Source organism: Trachypithecus francoisi, unplaced genomic scaffold (assembly GCF_009764315.1).
Source record: "Trachypithecus francoisi isolate TF-2019V2 unplaced genomic scaffold, Tfra_2.0 Lachesis_group12, whole genome shotgun sequence".
Lineage (NCBI taxonomy): Eukaryota > Metazoa > Chordata > Mammalia > Primates > Cercopithecidae > Trachypithecus > Trachypithecus francoisi.
The window spans coordinates 38,984,712-39,002,885 of NW_022681457.1; the positions used below are offsets into that span (position 1 = coordinate 38,984,712).

An 18,174-nucleotide genomic window follows, 5' to 3' on the forward strand; every position below is an offset into this window, starting at 1 on the left:
GCTGCCCAAGGCCATGGGAGCCCAACTCTTACATATGTGACCTGGATGTGAGACATGGAGTCAAAGGAGATCATTTTGGAACTTTAAGGTTTAATGACTGCCCTATTGGATTTCTGACTTACATGGGGCCTGTAGCACCTTCATTTTGGCCAATTTCTCCCAAGTAGAACAGGTGAATTTAACCAATGCCTGTACCCCCATTGTATCTAGGAAGTAACTAACTTGCTTTTGATTTTGCAGACTCATAGGCAGAAGGGACTTGTCTTGTCTCAGATGAGACTTTGGACTGTGGACTTGGAGTTAATGATGAAATGAGTTAAGACTTTGGGGGACTGTCGGGAAGCCATGATTGGTTTTGAAACATGAGAATATGAGCTTTGGGAGGGGCCAGAGGCAGAATAATAAAATTTGGCTGTGTCCTCACTCAAATCTCATCTTGAATTGTAGCTCCCATAATTCCCACGTGTCAAGGGAGGGACCTGGTGGGAGGTAATTTAATCATGTGGGGCAGTTATCCTCATGCTATTCTCATGATAGTGAGTGAGTTCTCATGAGATCTGATGGTTTTATAAAGTGCATTTCCCCTGCACACGCTCTCTTGCCTGCCATCATGTAAAATGTGCCTTTGCTCCTCTTTCATCTTCTGCCATGATTATGAAGCCTCCTCAGCCATGTGCAACTGTGAGTCCATTAACCCTCTTTTTCTTTACAAATTACCCAGGCCCGGGTATTTCTTCATAGCAGTATGAAAATGGACTAATACAGTAGTTCTATCAAATTTCACAGCCTATAGCAGTGGGCTTCAGAATCTTTCAGTAAAACCCCCTTAACAAATGAGAACTTACTTAAAAGATTTATATGTGATTAAAGAGATCAATGCAAAGTTGCTTGGCTGAAGTGCTAGAGGACAGAGCCCTGTCTACTCGGTTTCTCCTTCATTCTAAGTCCCATGAAAGCAGGAAATAAGGAAAGAGGCATCTGGCTCTTTCATTAGGAACAGCCTGTGCTTGGCACTTAGCAAACACTCAAGAAATGTTTGTGAAAGAATAAACAAACTATAAATTAACAGAGAAAAGAAGGAAAGTCATTGACACATAGTAAATTATCCAGTCTAGAATTGTTCTTTCAAGCCTTTCCTTATGCCTACTTTCAACAGCAACTTCAAAGTAGATTCAATTAAAAGAATCCGCACAAAAAAATTCAAGAAAAAAAATCTAAATTAAGTTCAACAAGCCTTGTCAAATGACTATACTATAAATTGTAGAGCCCACAAAAATATGTAAGAAAAGGTCTCTCTTTTCCAGGAGTTTCCCATTCAGTGAGAAAGACTTACATTCAATTAGTAAGGTCAATAAAAGACTATGGTAAATGTTACCAAGGAGAAACAAAGGTCTACGGAGGCTCTGAAGAAAAAACAAGAAATTCCCACAGGGAAGAATTCGGGGAGACTTCCTGAAGGAGATACAATCTGAGGTGGCCCCTGAAGAATACATAGAATTTCAAAAGGTGAATCTAAAAAAAGTACGTTTCTGGTAAGGAAAAGAAAATGAGTAAAGGAAAACATCAGGCCTCTTGTAGTAGAAAGACAGAGAAATGCTAATACACAGGTAAAAGGTAGATACCAAACAGTTTTAAAAGCTATAATTCAACACAAAAGACAGTATCCTCTAGGAGTACAGGGAATAATACACTTCTTTTCACATTAAGGTTAGCATACCTATGTGCTATAATCAAATCAAGTGAATACTTACAAGGTCATTCATATTAGTTTGGCTAGCTGGGTTAATTTCTTCCAAAAATTCCAAGACATAAAATGTGTATCTATCCATAAGATGGACTCCAATTGCAGGATCAGGTTGATGCTATGAAAAGGTGAAAAAAAGTATTTTTAACAGTATCATTATAACAAAATGTTTTAAATGTAACGAAAATTTCCTTCTAATGTATTAGTCTAAGAAAGAACAGATACATTCATAAAGCATTTAAAGCATTTAATTGGTTTCAGAAATAGCTGCACATTCCAAAGACACAGTTTACAAATGGGAAAAATGCACATACCGAGAGTGAATCTTCTCCCACTTGGCTACTAGCTAGAGCCATTATGTTAGGAGAATAAAATCGCTCATACATGGATGCTCCTTGGCAAGTATCAATAATAAATAGTAGCTCATTGTAGCTGAAAGAAAAGTGATAACATCTTTGACAAGGATAATGCTGTAAATCATACACTAATATTTCTATAATACTTTCATAAGACGTTTAAATCATATGTTAGTCATTTCATTAGCTAAAAGTTTTCAGCAGAAATCCCAACAGAAATTTGACCTTAGAAAACTTAAAGGTATAAATTTGTCCAAGGAAACCACAGCGAGTATTGCTTGTGCCCAAGGTGGCTGTCCCAGCTCTTTTCCCTCTCCCTTATCTATGCCATATAATTCAGAATCTAAATGAATAGTCCATCCAACAAGCACTTATTTGGCACCCAGGCTGTCCTAGAAATTGAGCTAGGTTCAGAAAAAGAAGTATGAATTAGTAACTATACTAAAAGAGCATAAACTCTAAGTGAAAGACAAACACATAACTAATTTGGAATGTGATGAGTACTACAAATATATATTGAGTGCCTACAATAGTGCCTCCAGCCTGATATTATGCTGGAGATACAATAGTCCCTGCCCTCTTACAGCCTAGAGTCTAACAAAATCAAACTGTTGAATGAACACTGAGAAAGGACTAAGGAGAACTGCAAAGAAAAGCAGATCAGAGAAAGGTGATGCCCAATATGGGCAATGAAGGGTGTTATTTTGTATTTCAGAGAAAAGAAGATAACATTCCAGCAGAGGGAAAAGCACATAATGTAAAAAAGTGTAAGTGCTTGCAAACAGATCTATGTAGCTAGGATTTAAAGTAAATTTGGGAGAATGGAGTGAAATTGGTTTCAAAAAGCTAGAGTAGGAACAATTTGTAAAGGATACCATATGAAGTCTGAATCTTATCCTGAAGTGTGGAGAAACCATGAAAGGTTTTTGTTTTTGTTGTTGTTTTAATGAAAGAATAATATAATCAGGTATCTATTGCACAATAAGCTGCCTAGCTGGCAAAAGTTAAAGTAGAGAGAAGACATGTTTTCTGGGAAGTTTTTTCTCAGACACTGGGTCTAGGTAAACAGCTAACATGGAACCTAGAAAACAAAGCATTGAATCTTGAACCACAATATCATCCAAGAAAGTGATAGGAGGCACAATTAATATGACACATTTGTTCTGTGGCAAAACATGTGGAGGCTCCTATGCATTAGAAACATCCAAAGTTAGGAGAGGTTGTGGAGTAAACAAGAGAGCAAGCTCTAGGACTGAACCATTTGGGCATGAATCCTAGCTGTGTCAAGTTTGGCAAGTTACTACTAGCTGTGTAAAGTTTGGCAAGTTATTGAATCTTTCTGTGCCTAAGTTCACTCATTTGTAAAAAGGGAATAGTAATAGTATCTAGCCCATAGAGTTGTAAAATTAAATGAGACAATAGATGTAAAATACAGTATGTAGCACCCAGTATGCATTCTCTAACTGTAAGCTATGAATAGGACATAATCAGTGCCCAGTAAAAGCTTCCTCTTCAACACTTCCACACATTGCTTATGCTTTTATTTTAACATTACAGTATTTATTTTGTAGCATCGTTGTGTACATATTTCTCTTTTCCATTAGATTGTAAACACTTTGAAGGCATCATATTCCACTTCCTGCCATAGGAACAGAAGATAGCCTGTAAGTATTTATTGAAAGTAATCAAGTTAAAAGTTCTTTCACTTACAGTCATATGTATGACAGTTTCCAACTAAAGAGATGCTTAGCAAGGGTTACTAACAATCATCCTTAATGTGAGTTAAGTTACAAATTTTATGCTAACCGTAATTTCAGTAATTTTTTTCCATAGAAGAAATATGGCTATCACATTAGGGGCCAAAGAATGAGCTAGAAAGAACAAGTACAAGTTGAAACATACACAATGTTCATAATTTCCATAATAATAGGTAACTTGGTTGGAGGGGCACTTACTTCCTCTAAAAAAGGTGCTAAATAAGAAGAGATGGAATCTTAAAAGGTTAACTATTTCATGTTACTGAATAACTCTCAGTTTTTCTTTTAAAAACAACCCAGTTCAATGGAAATAACAAATGTAAATTTAAAAGAGTCAAAGAAATTGTCAAAATAAGTTAAAAATCTTATAAAATAAAAAACAAACCTACTAACCATGTGAAAATTAGGTATGAATATAGCTTATGAACTTGCTAATTACCGTCTTTTCTGCCACATTTGTTCAAAAGCATCCGCAAGTTCTATGTTGGTAATTTCTTCAGAATCTTGAAATTTTAAGAAACCATTTCCACCATGTCCTTGTATAAAGAGTAAAAAAGATCAACAGATATATTTTTTAATGCAAACTGCATATATCTAGACATATACACTTACTTCATTCATTACTTTTTGACATCACTTGTTATTTTATACTCTAAAATATATACTATGTAAACAAACAAATTGAATTTTCTACTATGCCAATTAAAAAGAGAATGATAGACTATATAAAATAGCAGATACAATATCTTTAAGAGGGTTTCTAATATTCAATTCCAGAAACCTGTATTTATGCTCTTCCATTGGCTCCATTATTATATCAGCAATGAGTTTCCATTCATAAACATGTTTCAAATATCAGGCAAACATTTTTGGTGAGAAAGAAGCTGGAGACACTAGCTAGTCCCACATTTTTACTACAAGAGGTGGACCAGAAGATTGTGCTATTTGTATGCAATCTAGAGGCAGGCTGTCTGGATTCAAATGGTAGCTATGCCATGTTAGTTTAGGAAAATAATTTAATCTTTCTACGTCTCAGCTTCCTCAGCCATAAAGTGAGAAATGTATCTGTAACACTATCATTAGCTTACTTATACAGTTCCTTTGTACAGGTTTTTAAAAGGTACCTTTCACTGGGCATGACAGTAGGAAAAAAAAAAACAGTCTCCCCACCTTCCTCCTGGATATATGCAGCCCTGCAAGTTTACAAGTGGTTAGTTGACTATGCCTTTGTGGGAGAAACAAGTATTCCTCCCTCCCATTAGAATATAACCCTGTGGTAGGGCAGATTGCTTAGTGTAAGCACATACTAGATTTCAGTTCCCACTTAACTCCCTGGCCAGATTCTTGGGTGCACTACACAACCCACACAACCACATACAGCAACCTTGAATATCGGCACCTAAGTCAATGCACTGTTGTGAGAATGAAATGAGTTAATAGCCACAATGATTTAGAATACTGCCTGACGTATACTATGCCTCCATAAATATTATTATCATATTATCATAATTATCAAACCTTTTTTTCTCTTACAGACCCTGGCAACCTTCTACAAAAGAGCAGGTAGTAAATATTTTTGGTTTGTGAGTCATATTGTCTCCAGCACAACTACTGAACTCTGCTGTCATAGTATGGAAGCAATCATAGAAACTGTGAAAATCAAATGGATGCAACCATGTTTCAATAAAACTTCCAAAACAGGCAGCCAGTTCACAGGCCACAGTTTATCAAATCCTATCTTAAACTACTGGAATTTGTTTTAAGCCTGCAGTTATCCTGAAATTCCTAAAAGAGTACCAACAGAATCAGGAAACAAACAAAAAGAATAACAATAAATCCTTTCGTTTAATACATCAAATGAAGCTAACCTACAAAAAACTGCACTTCATCTTGTTTGCCACAAAAGCTTGAAAATTCCTTGTAATTTTCAGAAAAAGTAAAATAAAATTTTTCCTGGCTTCATTAACTCTATTGAGTTAATTTATAAAGTTTATAAATTAAGTCTTGAAAGTTAGAAATAAATGCAACATGATAGAGAAAAGCCACTAAGTAGGGGTCATTAACTATCTTGTCATGTGATATCTAAGAATTATTCTATACCTGTTTTATCATCAGTTGAATGGAATGCCCCCAAAAAATTTATAGAACACCTTTTGATTAACATTCATATTTACCGAATACTACTATTAGACAGGCAACTGGTGATTTAAAAAAAAAAAAAACAAGAACTAAATAGTCAATGACATCTTGGAATTCAAAATACAGTGAAGGCAACAGATACCCAAACAATAAAGTAATAATAAGTTAAATGCTATGAAAGAAACAAAATTAACATGGGAGTGCATAGAGGAAAGTCCAGACCAGCCAGGGAGAAGAGAAATATCTTTGGATAGGAAAAATATAAGCTGTGTTATTTCATTCCTCTTCTGAAGGAAAAAGCAGAAACTATTAATAATAACTCTGGGACAAAAGGTGTAAACTACAACTGTCCCAGGTAATTGGAAACATCAGTCACCCTAGACTTAGAAAGGAAGTCATGGAAGGAAGTGACTCCTGAGCTAAAACTAAAATGATATGAAATAATCAAGCAGGCAAAGTGGACTGAAAAGACGTCATAAGCAAATGCAAGAGCTTAAACAAATATTTGAAGGATAGAACAGTCAAGCTTGGAAGAGAATTAGAAAAAATTATTAAGAACTAAGACAAATTAAAAAACATAGCTAAATCATTATATATACTGTTATGTGTAATACACATAACTATATTATATTATGGTACACTTTATCTCCAATAGTCCTCAAAGTATAATCAAAAGACTACTGTATCTCATATCTGAGGAGTATATCCACAATACAGTTTCATGAATCCCAGCCCAGATGAAAACTAAATAAGAATTCTAAAATAAGGTCTAAGTATCTACAGTTGGTAATCTTTTTTTTTTTTGAGACAGAGTCTTGCTCTGTCGCCCAAGCTGGGGTGCAGTGGCCAGATCTCAGCTCACTGCAAGCTCCACCTCCTGGATTTATGCCATTCTCCTGCCTCAGCCTCCCAAGTAGCTGGGTCTATAGGCGCCCGCCACCTCGCCCGGCTAGTTTTTTTTTTTTGTATTTTTTAGTAGAGACAGGGTTTCACCGTGTTAGCCAGGATGGTCTCGATCTCCTGACCTAGTGATTCGCCCATCTTGGCCTCCCAAAGTGCTGGGATTACAGGCTTGAGTCACCGCGCCCAGCCTAAAGTTGGTAATCTTAACGTACAGCAAAATTTGAGATGGAAAACCATTATAAAGTTTTAAGAAGAAGAGGGATAGATTTGCAATTTCTGTTAGACACTTTCACAGGATGATTAACAGGAGAACAAAACTGAAGGATGCTATAGCAGGATACCAAGCAAAAGGTGCTAAAGTTTACCAAGTCAATAGTAAAAAAAATAGAGATAATAAGCAACGGCACAAAATGTTACACTGTTTTCAGATATCATCTCAAATAGTTCTGCATCATGGAAAATATAACTACATGAGAAACCATTTTAACCAAAAATCATTTCATGTGTTTAAATTTCTTTCCACGTGCCTTTCTTCTCAAAGAGTTTCAATATATTCTATTATAAAAACTCTAAATTATGAAATTACCTGTCATATAAATTAGAATATTGCTTCTATCATCAGAAAGAAGACGTTTTGACCGAGGAGTACTAGGTGGGATCCTCCCAGTTAATACCCGTAAAAAATTCTCAACAGTTACCTAAGAGGGAAAAAACAAGAAAAATCAGATGAAATAAAACCTGGGAAATCCTGACATTATTTTTTACTTTCAAAAATGTTCCTTCTTCTTTCTCCATATATTACTCAGCATCAACTGAAAATAAAACACCCAAAAATTATATAACTTAATTAAAATACATTCATTTAAACATATACCTCCAAGCAACTTTGTTACTATTTTTAAAAGTACTAAAAACTAACAAAGAAGGCAGGCCATGGTGGCTCATGCCTATAAACTCAGCACTTTGTGAGGCCAGAGTAAGAGGATTGCTTGTGGGCAGGAGTTCAAGATTAGCCTAAGCAACATAGTGAGACCCCATTTCTATCTGCACACACAAAAAGTGTTTAGAATAGCCAGGTTCTAAACACTAGCATGGTAACATGCTCCTGTTGTTCTAGCTACTCAGAAGGCTGAGGCAGAAGGCTCATTTGAGCCCAGGAGTTCACCACTGCACTCCAGCCTGGGCAAGAGAGAAAGACTATGTCTCTTAGGAAAACACAAAAACAAAAACAAGCAAAGTAAGACTACCTTGGAGAAAAATAAGTTCTGAATTTAAAACTTTAAATGCTATATGAAGTGCTGCCTTTAAATACTACTAAAAAGCTGTGAAATTATTAACATGGCTGGGCATGATGGCTCACACCTGTAATTCCAACTACTCAAGAGGCTGAGGTAGGAGGACCACTTGAGGCCAAGTGCTCAAAAACAGCCTTGACAACATAGTAAGACCCCATCTCTGGAAAAATAAAATGAGCCAGGCATGGTGGTGCACACCTGTAGTCCCTGCTGCTCAGGAGGCTGAAGTAGGAGGATCACTTGAGCCCAGGAGTTCAAGGCTGCAGTGAGCTATGATATGGCCACTATACTCCTGCCTGGGTGACAGAGCAAGACTCCAGCTCTAAAAAAATAAAAAATAAAAATTATTAATCCCTCTGCATAGGCAATTCTGTGGGAAGATATGAAATATAAAAATTTTTAAATAAATTCAACTACACTATGGCAGCTAATTTGTACAACTACTTAGTCAATTATAGATTAACCATCAAATAAAACAGTTCCATGTTCATTACCTGGGTGACAGGCTCAATCATATCCCAAACCTCAGCATCACACAATATACCTTTGTAACAAACCTGCACATGTATCCCCTGAATTTAAAATAAAGTTTGAAAAAGAAAAAAAAAGTTTCATATGTATTTCCCCAAAATTACATATATTTAATTTTTGAAGGCACTTTGTTTCTTAGATTTTGTTAGTGGTATCTTTAACATGTAAAAAATTCATAACACTTTAAACTAGATTTCCCAATCTAGAATTTCTATCCCTCTGGGATTCTTTGAAGGCATATTTAAAGTTGTAAAGAGTAAAACACTGATTTAAAGCCAACAGCTGAGTCATATATTATGCATATCTACATTTAAAAAGTAGAAAACCTATCCAGTTTTCTTGTTCATCTATTCCCTAGAACATGAGTGTATAAATTGTATGTATACACATTTGTGTGTGTGTAAACTGTTTGATTTACATTTTTCCTTCAAGACAGCAAAATGCTAATTGTTTTAACAGGAATTCTTGTTGGCCAACAAGGAAGGAAAATGTTTGGCCTATATTTTAAGATGACTAAATAAACAAGTAAAAAGTCAAACATACATATTTAATTCAATGAGCCAACATTTTTGAGTGCCTAACACCAGGCTACAGGTACTTGCCAGCTATATGATACATAAGATATAGGCCCTCTTAGCTTACAGTCTAGGAGGAAATAGATAAGCTTTTAAAATTGCTTCAAAAGTGGTCTGGGAACACACAGGAAATTGTGTCTTACGTTTGGTAGGCTTGGTAAAAGGGGAAGTATTATCTTTTTTTTTTGAGATGGAGTCTTGCTCGGTCACCCAGGCTGGAGTGCAGTGGCGCAATCTCTGATCACTGCAAGCTCCACCTCCCAGGTTCACGCCATTCTCCTGCCTCAGCCTCCCAAGTAGCTGGGACTACAGGTGCCCGCCGCCACGCCCGGCTAATTTTTTGCATTTTTAGTAGAGACGGGGTTTCACCGTGTTAGCCAGGATGGTCTCGATCTCCTGACCTCATGATCCGCCCGCCCTATCCGCCCGCCTCCGCCTCCCAAAGTGCTGGGATTACAGGCGTGAGCCACCGCGCCCAGCCAAGGGGAAGTATTATCTAAGAAGACTTCATAAAAGAAGACTTCAAATATTAAGCATATTCACCATCTTTTATGTTTAAAATGAAGTTTCAAAGGGAGAAAATACAATGTAATACCATTTTTTTACATTTACATTTTTATTTCTAATTACATAGTCCTAAAAAACACTAGAAGCATATTGAAAGTGGTTATTTCTAAGTAGTGAAAATATGGGTGAGTTGTTAGTCACTATAGTTTTTCCACAATTAATACAATTACTAAAACTAATAAACTTGATAATTTAGGTCAAATATGAAAAATACAAGTTTACTATAAAATATATTTACTGTAAAAGAAAGCTGACACATTAAACCTCTCTATAATACTCTAACATTGAAGCCAATATAAAGTTTTCCTGTCCTAGATAAAAATATAAAATGTTCATGCTTTAATATTTTACTTATATATCATTGCCTTAATATGAACTCCAGAGACAGTTACATCAAGGCTTCAGTAACAATTAAGTTTAAAGAAAAATAATAAGACAATTTTATTCTGCCATTGTTTTAGAGCTTAAAAGTAACAACGTCATTTCAAAAATGTGGCTAAAGAATTTACCTCATAACTTCTATAATCCACTTCCACATCATCTCCATACACATTTAGTTCCATATTCTTGTGACTAAACACTGTAGCTGGTTTGGGATTTCTAGGATTACAGGCCATATCATCTGCAAGCATTAGGACAATGTGACTAGGGAAAAAAGACAAAAACAAAAACAAAAAACTCCAGTAAATATACAATTCGGATAAAAGGAAAAAGCTAAACACAAATTTATTTATGTCATGTAGCTATTGTGTTCATTTTTCTCCTCCTTCAAAAAAACTATTTTCAACTACATATGTGAAGGCACCTTAATTATTTTTCATATCCTTATGTACTATATATTTTAAAGTACAGAAATTAGAACAATCTGGCATAAACTTATGAACAGAATTTCAAGTTACTAATGTTTTTCCGAACAATGCATACTTTATGCCATATAGTAAAGGGAAACTAAAGAAACTGTTTTTCCTCAAGCATCGAAAATATTTTTTAGTAAAACTTTACATTCTCAAGACTTACAGAGTCCACATTAAACTATGATGCCTCAAAGAATTTAACTTTCAGAATCCCAAATGCTTGAGTATAAAAACATGCAACTGATCAGCAAGTACAATCAGTTTAGCACAAGAGCACACCTCCAAGCCAATCACTTCTGACAAGATCCACAAATCCACTCCATTTCCCTAACACCAGCAACCACCACCTTCTGGCTGGATGTTGGAATAGCTCCCTATCTGGCATCCTGCTTCTTTTCTCACCCTCTTTCAGTTCATTCTCCTAACAGCCCCCAGAATGATCTTCCTTAAATAAGTCAAATCATTAAATGTTCCCACTTAAAAGTTTCCAAGGACTCCCCATTATATCTGTATTTAATTTTTTTTTGTTCTCCTGCAGTTCCATGCATCCCTATTACATTTAGAGAGAAACTGCAATTCCTCGCATCATCTAAAAGGCTTATTTAATCTGTCTCTGTCTCTCCAACTTCAGCCTCTACCACCCACATTCTCTATGCTACCTCCACAGTGGCCTTTCTGTTCTTAGAATATGCCAAGCCTTTCCCACTTAAGTGGCTATTGACCAAATTTAGACTTCACTCCTCCCAGATCTTCATATAATTTCAGCCTCAGCTATGGTACTCTATCTTATTATGTGTTTTATTTTCTTGAGGACATCTATGAATCTGAAATCCCCATCATCTCCTATCACCGCCCCCCACCACCACCGTTAGAATATAAGCTCTCTGAGGGCAAGGGCTATATCTGTCCTGTTCACCACTGTATCACTCACACTACATACTAGGGCTTGGCATATAGTATGTACTCAGTAAATAATTTTAAGTGAATGAAATATTTTAATTTTTGCTTATAATTTCTTTACAAAGAAATAAAATCTCTCTTTGATACTTCTCATCTTCACTCTACCATTAAAACTGGTGAATAACAATCAGGAAATTCTCCATTCTACCATATCTTGAGTTTCCCAAGCATAAGGGAAAAATTAATGTGGCATACATAATTAGTTTGGCAGGAGACAGCAAGAAGAAAATGTTCTGCTACATATGTTCCAAATACATTAAAGTTCAAAACTGAAACATTATGATTTTTCTTGAAAATTGGCTAGATTTCTACTCTGAAAGTGTTCCAATCCTGCCACGTTCAAAGATCAGATCCTCAGCTGTTACTGATTCATTTTCACAGCATAGTGAAAGTCATTCCTCTTAAAACAGAAAATACATCTTCTCTTTTTTAAAACTTAAGGAGATCATTAATTTATATTAAACAAATATCAATCATATATTCCTTTGTTAAACAAGACTGAATTGACCTCCAAATGTCAATACAAAAATGAGTATTTCTTTAGGCTATGTTTTCTGTTTAGGGTTAATTTCACTCTATGAAATGAAATAATTATTCAATAGCTATACAGTGTCAGTATCAATCAGAAAGAAGTACTAACTTCAACTTAAAATCATAAATTTAATCAACATTTCTCTTACGAGATAATTTTGAGCCTCAATATAAGTACTATGACCTGTTAACACAATCAATATATTATAAAACACTGTACTTGAAATAATATAGAAAAAGAGAAGTTGGGAAACAGAATGGATTTCAAACGTTTTGAAGTCCAACCACATATTCTAATTCGCTGTTTCTCAAACTCAAGAAGTGTACAGAACTCTTTTCTAGAAAAAAAAAATAATTTTCACTTGGTCCAAGTGTTAAGTTATTTATATAACAGTATTTAAGTATACACATGCAAACAAACAACTTAGGCTTACAGTTCTTACAAAACTGTAAAATCAAGAGAAAAGTATAAAATTCTAATAAAACTAGCAAAGTAATAATACTATAAAAACATTAATCCCATTGAAAGATGACATTATTTTCCAAAAACTAAACACCTGCTGCTTTAACAGAAGAGCTTCAAGTCTGGTTCTACATTTAACTAGTGTGTGTGTGTGTGTGTGTGTGTGTGTGTGTTTTGATATCCATAATTGTTAAAGCGAACTAAAATGGCCTGAGAAGGACGGCATACTTCTATATTTGAGTCCTTGTGGACAAGCTGCAACCTAACTTAAGAGGTAGACAAGACGGAAAATCCAATTTAGGAGTATGCACTTGTAACAATGGCTGAGTCTTGGCCAATGCCAGCAGCCATACTTCAGCCACTCATATATTGCCAATTGCTCACACTGTGTTCAAATAAGTAAAATGCCAACCTGTAACCAATCCAGTTGTTTGTGTGCCTCACTTTCCAATTTCTGTACCTCACTTCCCTTTGTCTCTAATCTTCTTCTGCCATGTGCTGCACTGGAGTCTCTCTAAATCTGCTGTGATTCTGGGGGCTGGCCAATTAGTGAATCGACAGAAACTGGACTGGGTCCAGGATCAGATCTGATCCAGTAATTAACTGGCTTGAATCCAGTTAGAGGCTTCTTACATCTGAGTGAGTCAGAAAGAAACTGGTAGTAAGTGGTAATATTGCAGGGGCTACAACATTTGGCTTTTAAAAATTCACAGGGGCCGGGCACAGTGGCTCATGCCTGTAATCCCAGCACTTTGGGGGGCCGAGACGGGCAGATCATGAGGTCAGGAGATCGAGACCATCCTGGCTAACATGGTGAAACCCCACCTCTACTAAAAATACAAAAAATTAGCCGGGCGTGTTGACAGGCGCCTGTATTCCCAGCTACTCAGGAGGCTGAGGCAGGAGAATGGCGTGAACCCATGCGGCGGAGCTTGCAGTAAGCCAAGATCGCACCAAAGCACTCCAGCCTGGGGGACAGAGCAAGACTCCATCTCAAAAATATGTATATATATTCGCAGGGATTTTTGTGTTCTACCCCTTTATTTCATTTTTCTTGTGCGCTTAGGTAGGAAAAAAAAAATCACTGGCTAAGTTAAGGGAACCCGAGAGCAAAGCCAGTATTTTGGGTAAAAATGGTGTCTTTAATTTCTGAAGAACTGAGTTCCTTCCGGCTCATACATGCATAAATGTTAGTCCCCAGAAGCAGTGAAGTCTTACAGAAATGGTGAGATCTTACTAAGGATAACTTACAATAGAACATTCCAAATGAACAACGCACTGAAGTGCATTTAAAACAATGAGGCTTCCAAATTAATCTCATCTACAGACGCCTACTGATCTGCAGAAGCTTCTAAAAAGATTTCAATATTTTTATTTAAAGCACACATATTTTACTCTGGCCAGAATAGAAAATATTAGAATTTGGGTCCCCCACACAACTGGTTGGGCAGCAACTTGCAAAATTGAGATAATTTTGCCTGTGGTTCCACTGTTTTCCTTTGTGATGCAGTTTGGCCCCCAAAACTATGGTGTGGTAAGCAGGGTCACTGGGGCTACTCAGGAAAGGAGAACCCAGAAATCTGACAAGCCAGCAAAAGGGCAAGAATTTCTTACCAGGCTTCTGGCCTCTCTCTGTGCAAACTGGTTAAATGAATGGTAAAAATCACTGTTTATCTCCTCTGTAAAGTTTTAATTAATGCAAAAAATGATTCTGAGGCTATTCTTAAGCTGTACCGAATCTGGTGTCCTTGTCTTTCTGTATGGTTCTGTCATAGAGAGTACCTTTGGATAGCACACAGGCTTAGGACCCCATATGCTCACTATTCAAGACAGCCCAGCAAGTTGGTCAATAACACACTTTGCTGTGGTTCCCTGAAACAAACAAAAAAACTGCCTGAGGTCTTGATCTTGTTTTGCCCTTGGGAGCTTAACCTTGTAACCATGTGGTGGTACTTTCTCTTCCTCTCCGCCTTCCAGGGAAAAGGAATTTTGGGATTCATGTCATAGCTAGCTCCAAAAATTATCTTGAGCAGTTAAAAGCCTTTGCAATCTCAAAACTGACTACTCTAGACTTCTGGGAAGAGCAATGGAAGTTATACAATGTAGCTCAGTAGCTAAGGCCTTGTCTTTTTACAATGGTGGCCTGAGTTCAATTCCTGGCTTAGGGAATGAGTCCCTTCTGGTTTGATATCTATATGACATTTACTATTTGTTGATTCTCTTCCTCATTTTCTTTCTCTGAGCCAGAAATATTGGCTGTTTGGCCTGGCTAAAGTCATGTAACAAGAAATTTAAAAGGACTTTTATAAAGAGGGCTGTGGTTAAAAGTCAGTTTATCCCCGTCTCTACTAAAAAAATACAAAAAACTAGCCGGGCGAGGTAGCGGGCGCCTGTAGTCCCAGCTACTCGGGAGGCTGAGGCAGGAGAATGGCAGGAACCCGGGAGGCGGAGCTTGCAGTGAGCTGAGATCCGGCCACTGCACTCCAGCCCGGGCGATAGAGTGAGACTCCGTCTCAAAAAAAAAAAAAAAAAAAAAAAAAAGTCAGTTTATTTAAAAGTAGATATTCAGCTTTAACAGCCTGGGAAGCCTTGGGAAAAGCAGAGGAGGCACCACAGACCGTGTTTTGGGAAAAACCTGTTTTCCCCAAGAAACCTCAGAAATTAAAAATTAAATCTCTCAAAATCTAAGGCTCTGTTCTGTTTTGTATTGCCTTATCTGATTTTTTTGCCTTTGGGGAGTATCAGAAATTACTTTGCATTATGAGAGAGCTTTAGTGTGTAATAACTAAGTAGGAAATATACTTTTAGGGATAGCTAATGGCAGTTACAGGGAGATACTCAGCTCTGCACATTTGGATCAGAGAAGCATGCTCTTGGCCACCTAGAAGTTATGGAAATGTTGCCACCCACCACTAAGAGATAAGACACCCATGGGAGCTAGGCTGATTCATCCTTTATGGGATCCAGGATCTGATATAAAAATGAGAATGGGATCCTTAATTTTTGGAGACCTGTTTTGCCTTCCAGCTGTGCCTGCTTATTATATTAGGCTGTAGAAACTGCACGTTCCTGGCCTTGTTCCTCCAAGGACTCCACCCTAAAGCCAGTAATCCGATTAAAAACCTTAAAAACTGGCAAATAAAAAATCTTGCAACTACTGGATCTTCTTCTATCTGTATAGTTACATATGTGTTCCATGTGTGGTTTTTTTTAAAAGGGATCTAATTAATTGGCTTAAAGAAAAATAGGAGCTTAAATCAAATATTTGAAAGACGAAACTGTAATGCTTTTTAGTTCATGTCACTTTAGTAATCTTTGGGAAATAAAAAGTTTTAAAGATTATTGGTAAAATAAAGACATTTATTCTAAATCAGGCAGGTCAGAGATTAGGTTTGCTAAATGCTTTAAGGTCATAAACTGCTTTGACTTTTGAAAATTGTTCAATTTACCTACCTTGGAAATGACAGATTCTAGATAAGGTCTGGGGACATGTGGAATTAGCCACGCCCTCTAGCTATGCAAAGAAGGTTATAAAGAAAAGAAATTTTATACAAGAAAGGATCCTGTATGGTAAATTCTTGTCCTAAAGTAAAATAACTGGTTGGTTAAAAACAGGGATGCTTAGGACAAGTCAGAAAGTCCAAGCATGACGTAGGTGGTCTGTGTAAGTCATGAAAGCATTCATGAAAGGAAATTTATGCACCAAAGGTAAACGTTGCTAAGAGTTACTGTTATAACATATAATTGAGGCTACTGAAATAACAGTTTTACATGCAAGGTGTGTATGGAAAGTAAAATTTGTTTTCAGTAAAAAAAAAAATTATAAGAAAGCATGAGAATGTAAATTTTTGCCTAGTGTAGAGGGCTAACAGATTGTTTTAAATTAGATAAGACAAAGCTAAAGGTTGAGCAAGTTGTGGAAGGTTTGTAAAAATTACTTGTAAAGAGATTCTGTGTGTAAACATATTAGCTACAGTTAAAGGGGTATTATTCAGTTTTTACGTAAAGTGAACATTAAAAAAAGCACAACAGGTTTTTCTTAGAGCACTGATCTGCTCTTTAACAAAAATTCTTAAGGGTTATAAAAGGTTTATAAGAATCTCACCTTATGGACAAACTGATTAAGATTGATAAATCTGTCTATAAGGTTTTATTAAAAATTGGGGTTGACATTAATAGTAGACTTAGGAAAGGGTGAAATTTGGCTCTCCCATGAACAAGATTTTCATGTAATATTAAAGGATAATAAAAGATTTTTGTTTTGGAAAAAAAGAAGAGAAAGACAAAAGACAGACTGTTTGGAAAGTTAAGTCTTCCCTCTATCAATGAGTGAAAAGTGTTTGCCTTTTTAAAAATTCTTTATCATTTTGGCTAAATGAATGACTATGGTGACCTGTAATTCTATTTCATAATATCAAGTGTTTAAACCTCTAACATATTTGATAGGCTTCCCAAAATCAAATTTCAGCTTCCAAATTATCTTTTCTGACCTCTAACTTTGGGATGCTACAGAGGGCCCCTGAAGAATCCAAAAGACAGGTAAACAGGATTATTTGACATGTTATTTGGAAAGCACTGTAAAAATAAAAAATAACGCTTAACTTTAAGTTATATTTTAGTGTATGTCATCAATATGTTCCAATATCATACGGGATTTCTAAAATTCTAACATGTCTAAGTAATGCTATCAATCATAATTATGGTTATTATGTTAAGCTATTATAGACCACAGAAACTGTCCTTGTCAGCTGTGTTTTTAACTATGACTAATGTCATTTCCAGTTAATTGCTTAATGCTGGTGCAGTTTCTGAAAACTTCGCAAGCACACAAAAACCTAGAATATGGTGTCTTTTAGGAGGTTCGTGAAAGGATGGAAAGAACTCTGAAAAGTACTCTTGAATACAGGTTTCTGATAACGTAAGTCAAATTACCTATGATAACCCATCAGTTAGCTGTCAGTGCTACGTGCTCAAATTGGAAAAACAACTGGTATTCAAGATGACAAAAGTCCAGTGTTAAGCATGGACTCTTGGAGAACCAGAATAGCCACCTTGTCCTTCCTGAGTCCTTAAAGCTTTTGTTATTAAAAGTTATGCATTCCAAAACATCACAGAAAAGAGAAAATAATTCAAATTAAATATTGGTGTGGTAACTTATAAATTGCCAAAATAGTTTATAACCAATGTTTAGTTTGTCAAACCCATATTCATGGGAAAACAATCAAAGCTTCAGCTTTGATTTGGTTACTAGATGGTAACCAGATGGTTGGGCCACATACACGTTTTACAAAGGGATTTCATTCAACTGTCATTTTCAATGTGTGTTTTCTGGTTCTATAAAAGCTCTCCCATGCAAGTGGGCTGATATTATAATGTAGATTATTATGCTACAGTGTATTTTCACCAGGTAAAGAAAGCTTTTTATGGTTCACTGAGGACAGTCAACCCCTTCTGTTGGGAATAGGCCCCCAAAACTGGCCATAAACAAAATCTCTGCAG

The 18,174-nt window shown here is 36.2% G+C and overlaps 1 protein-coding gene across 2 annotated transcripts in view; it reads right to left on the reverse strand.

Moving 5' to 3' along the window:
* The window catches only part of PIGK (phosphatidylinositol glycan anchor biosynthesis class K), a 122,680-nt gene that overhangs the window by 68,171 nt on the left and 36,335 nt on the right, over nucleotides 1–18,174 (reverse strand). For both annotated transcript variants that reach the window (XM_033225337.1, XM_033225338.1), the window contains exons 4-8: nucleotides 10,377–10,512; nucleotides 7,486–7,597; nucleotides 4,297–4,393; nucleotides 2,059–2,176; nucleotides 1,752–1,862 (exon numbers count right to left, since the gene is read on the reverse strand). In XM_033225337.1, coding sequence (XP_033081228.1) covers nucleotides 1,752–1,862; nucleotides 2,059–2,176; nucleotides 4,297–4,393; nucleotides 7,486–7,597; nucleotides 10,377–10,512 — 574 coding nt within the window. The remainder of the gene's footprint in view (nucleotides 1–1,751; nucleotides 1,863–2,058; nucleotides 2,177–4,296; nucleotides 4,394–7,485; nucleotides 7,598–10,376; nucleotides 10,513–18,174) is intronic.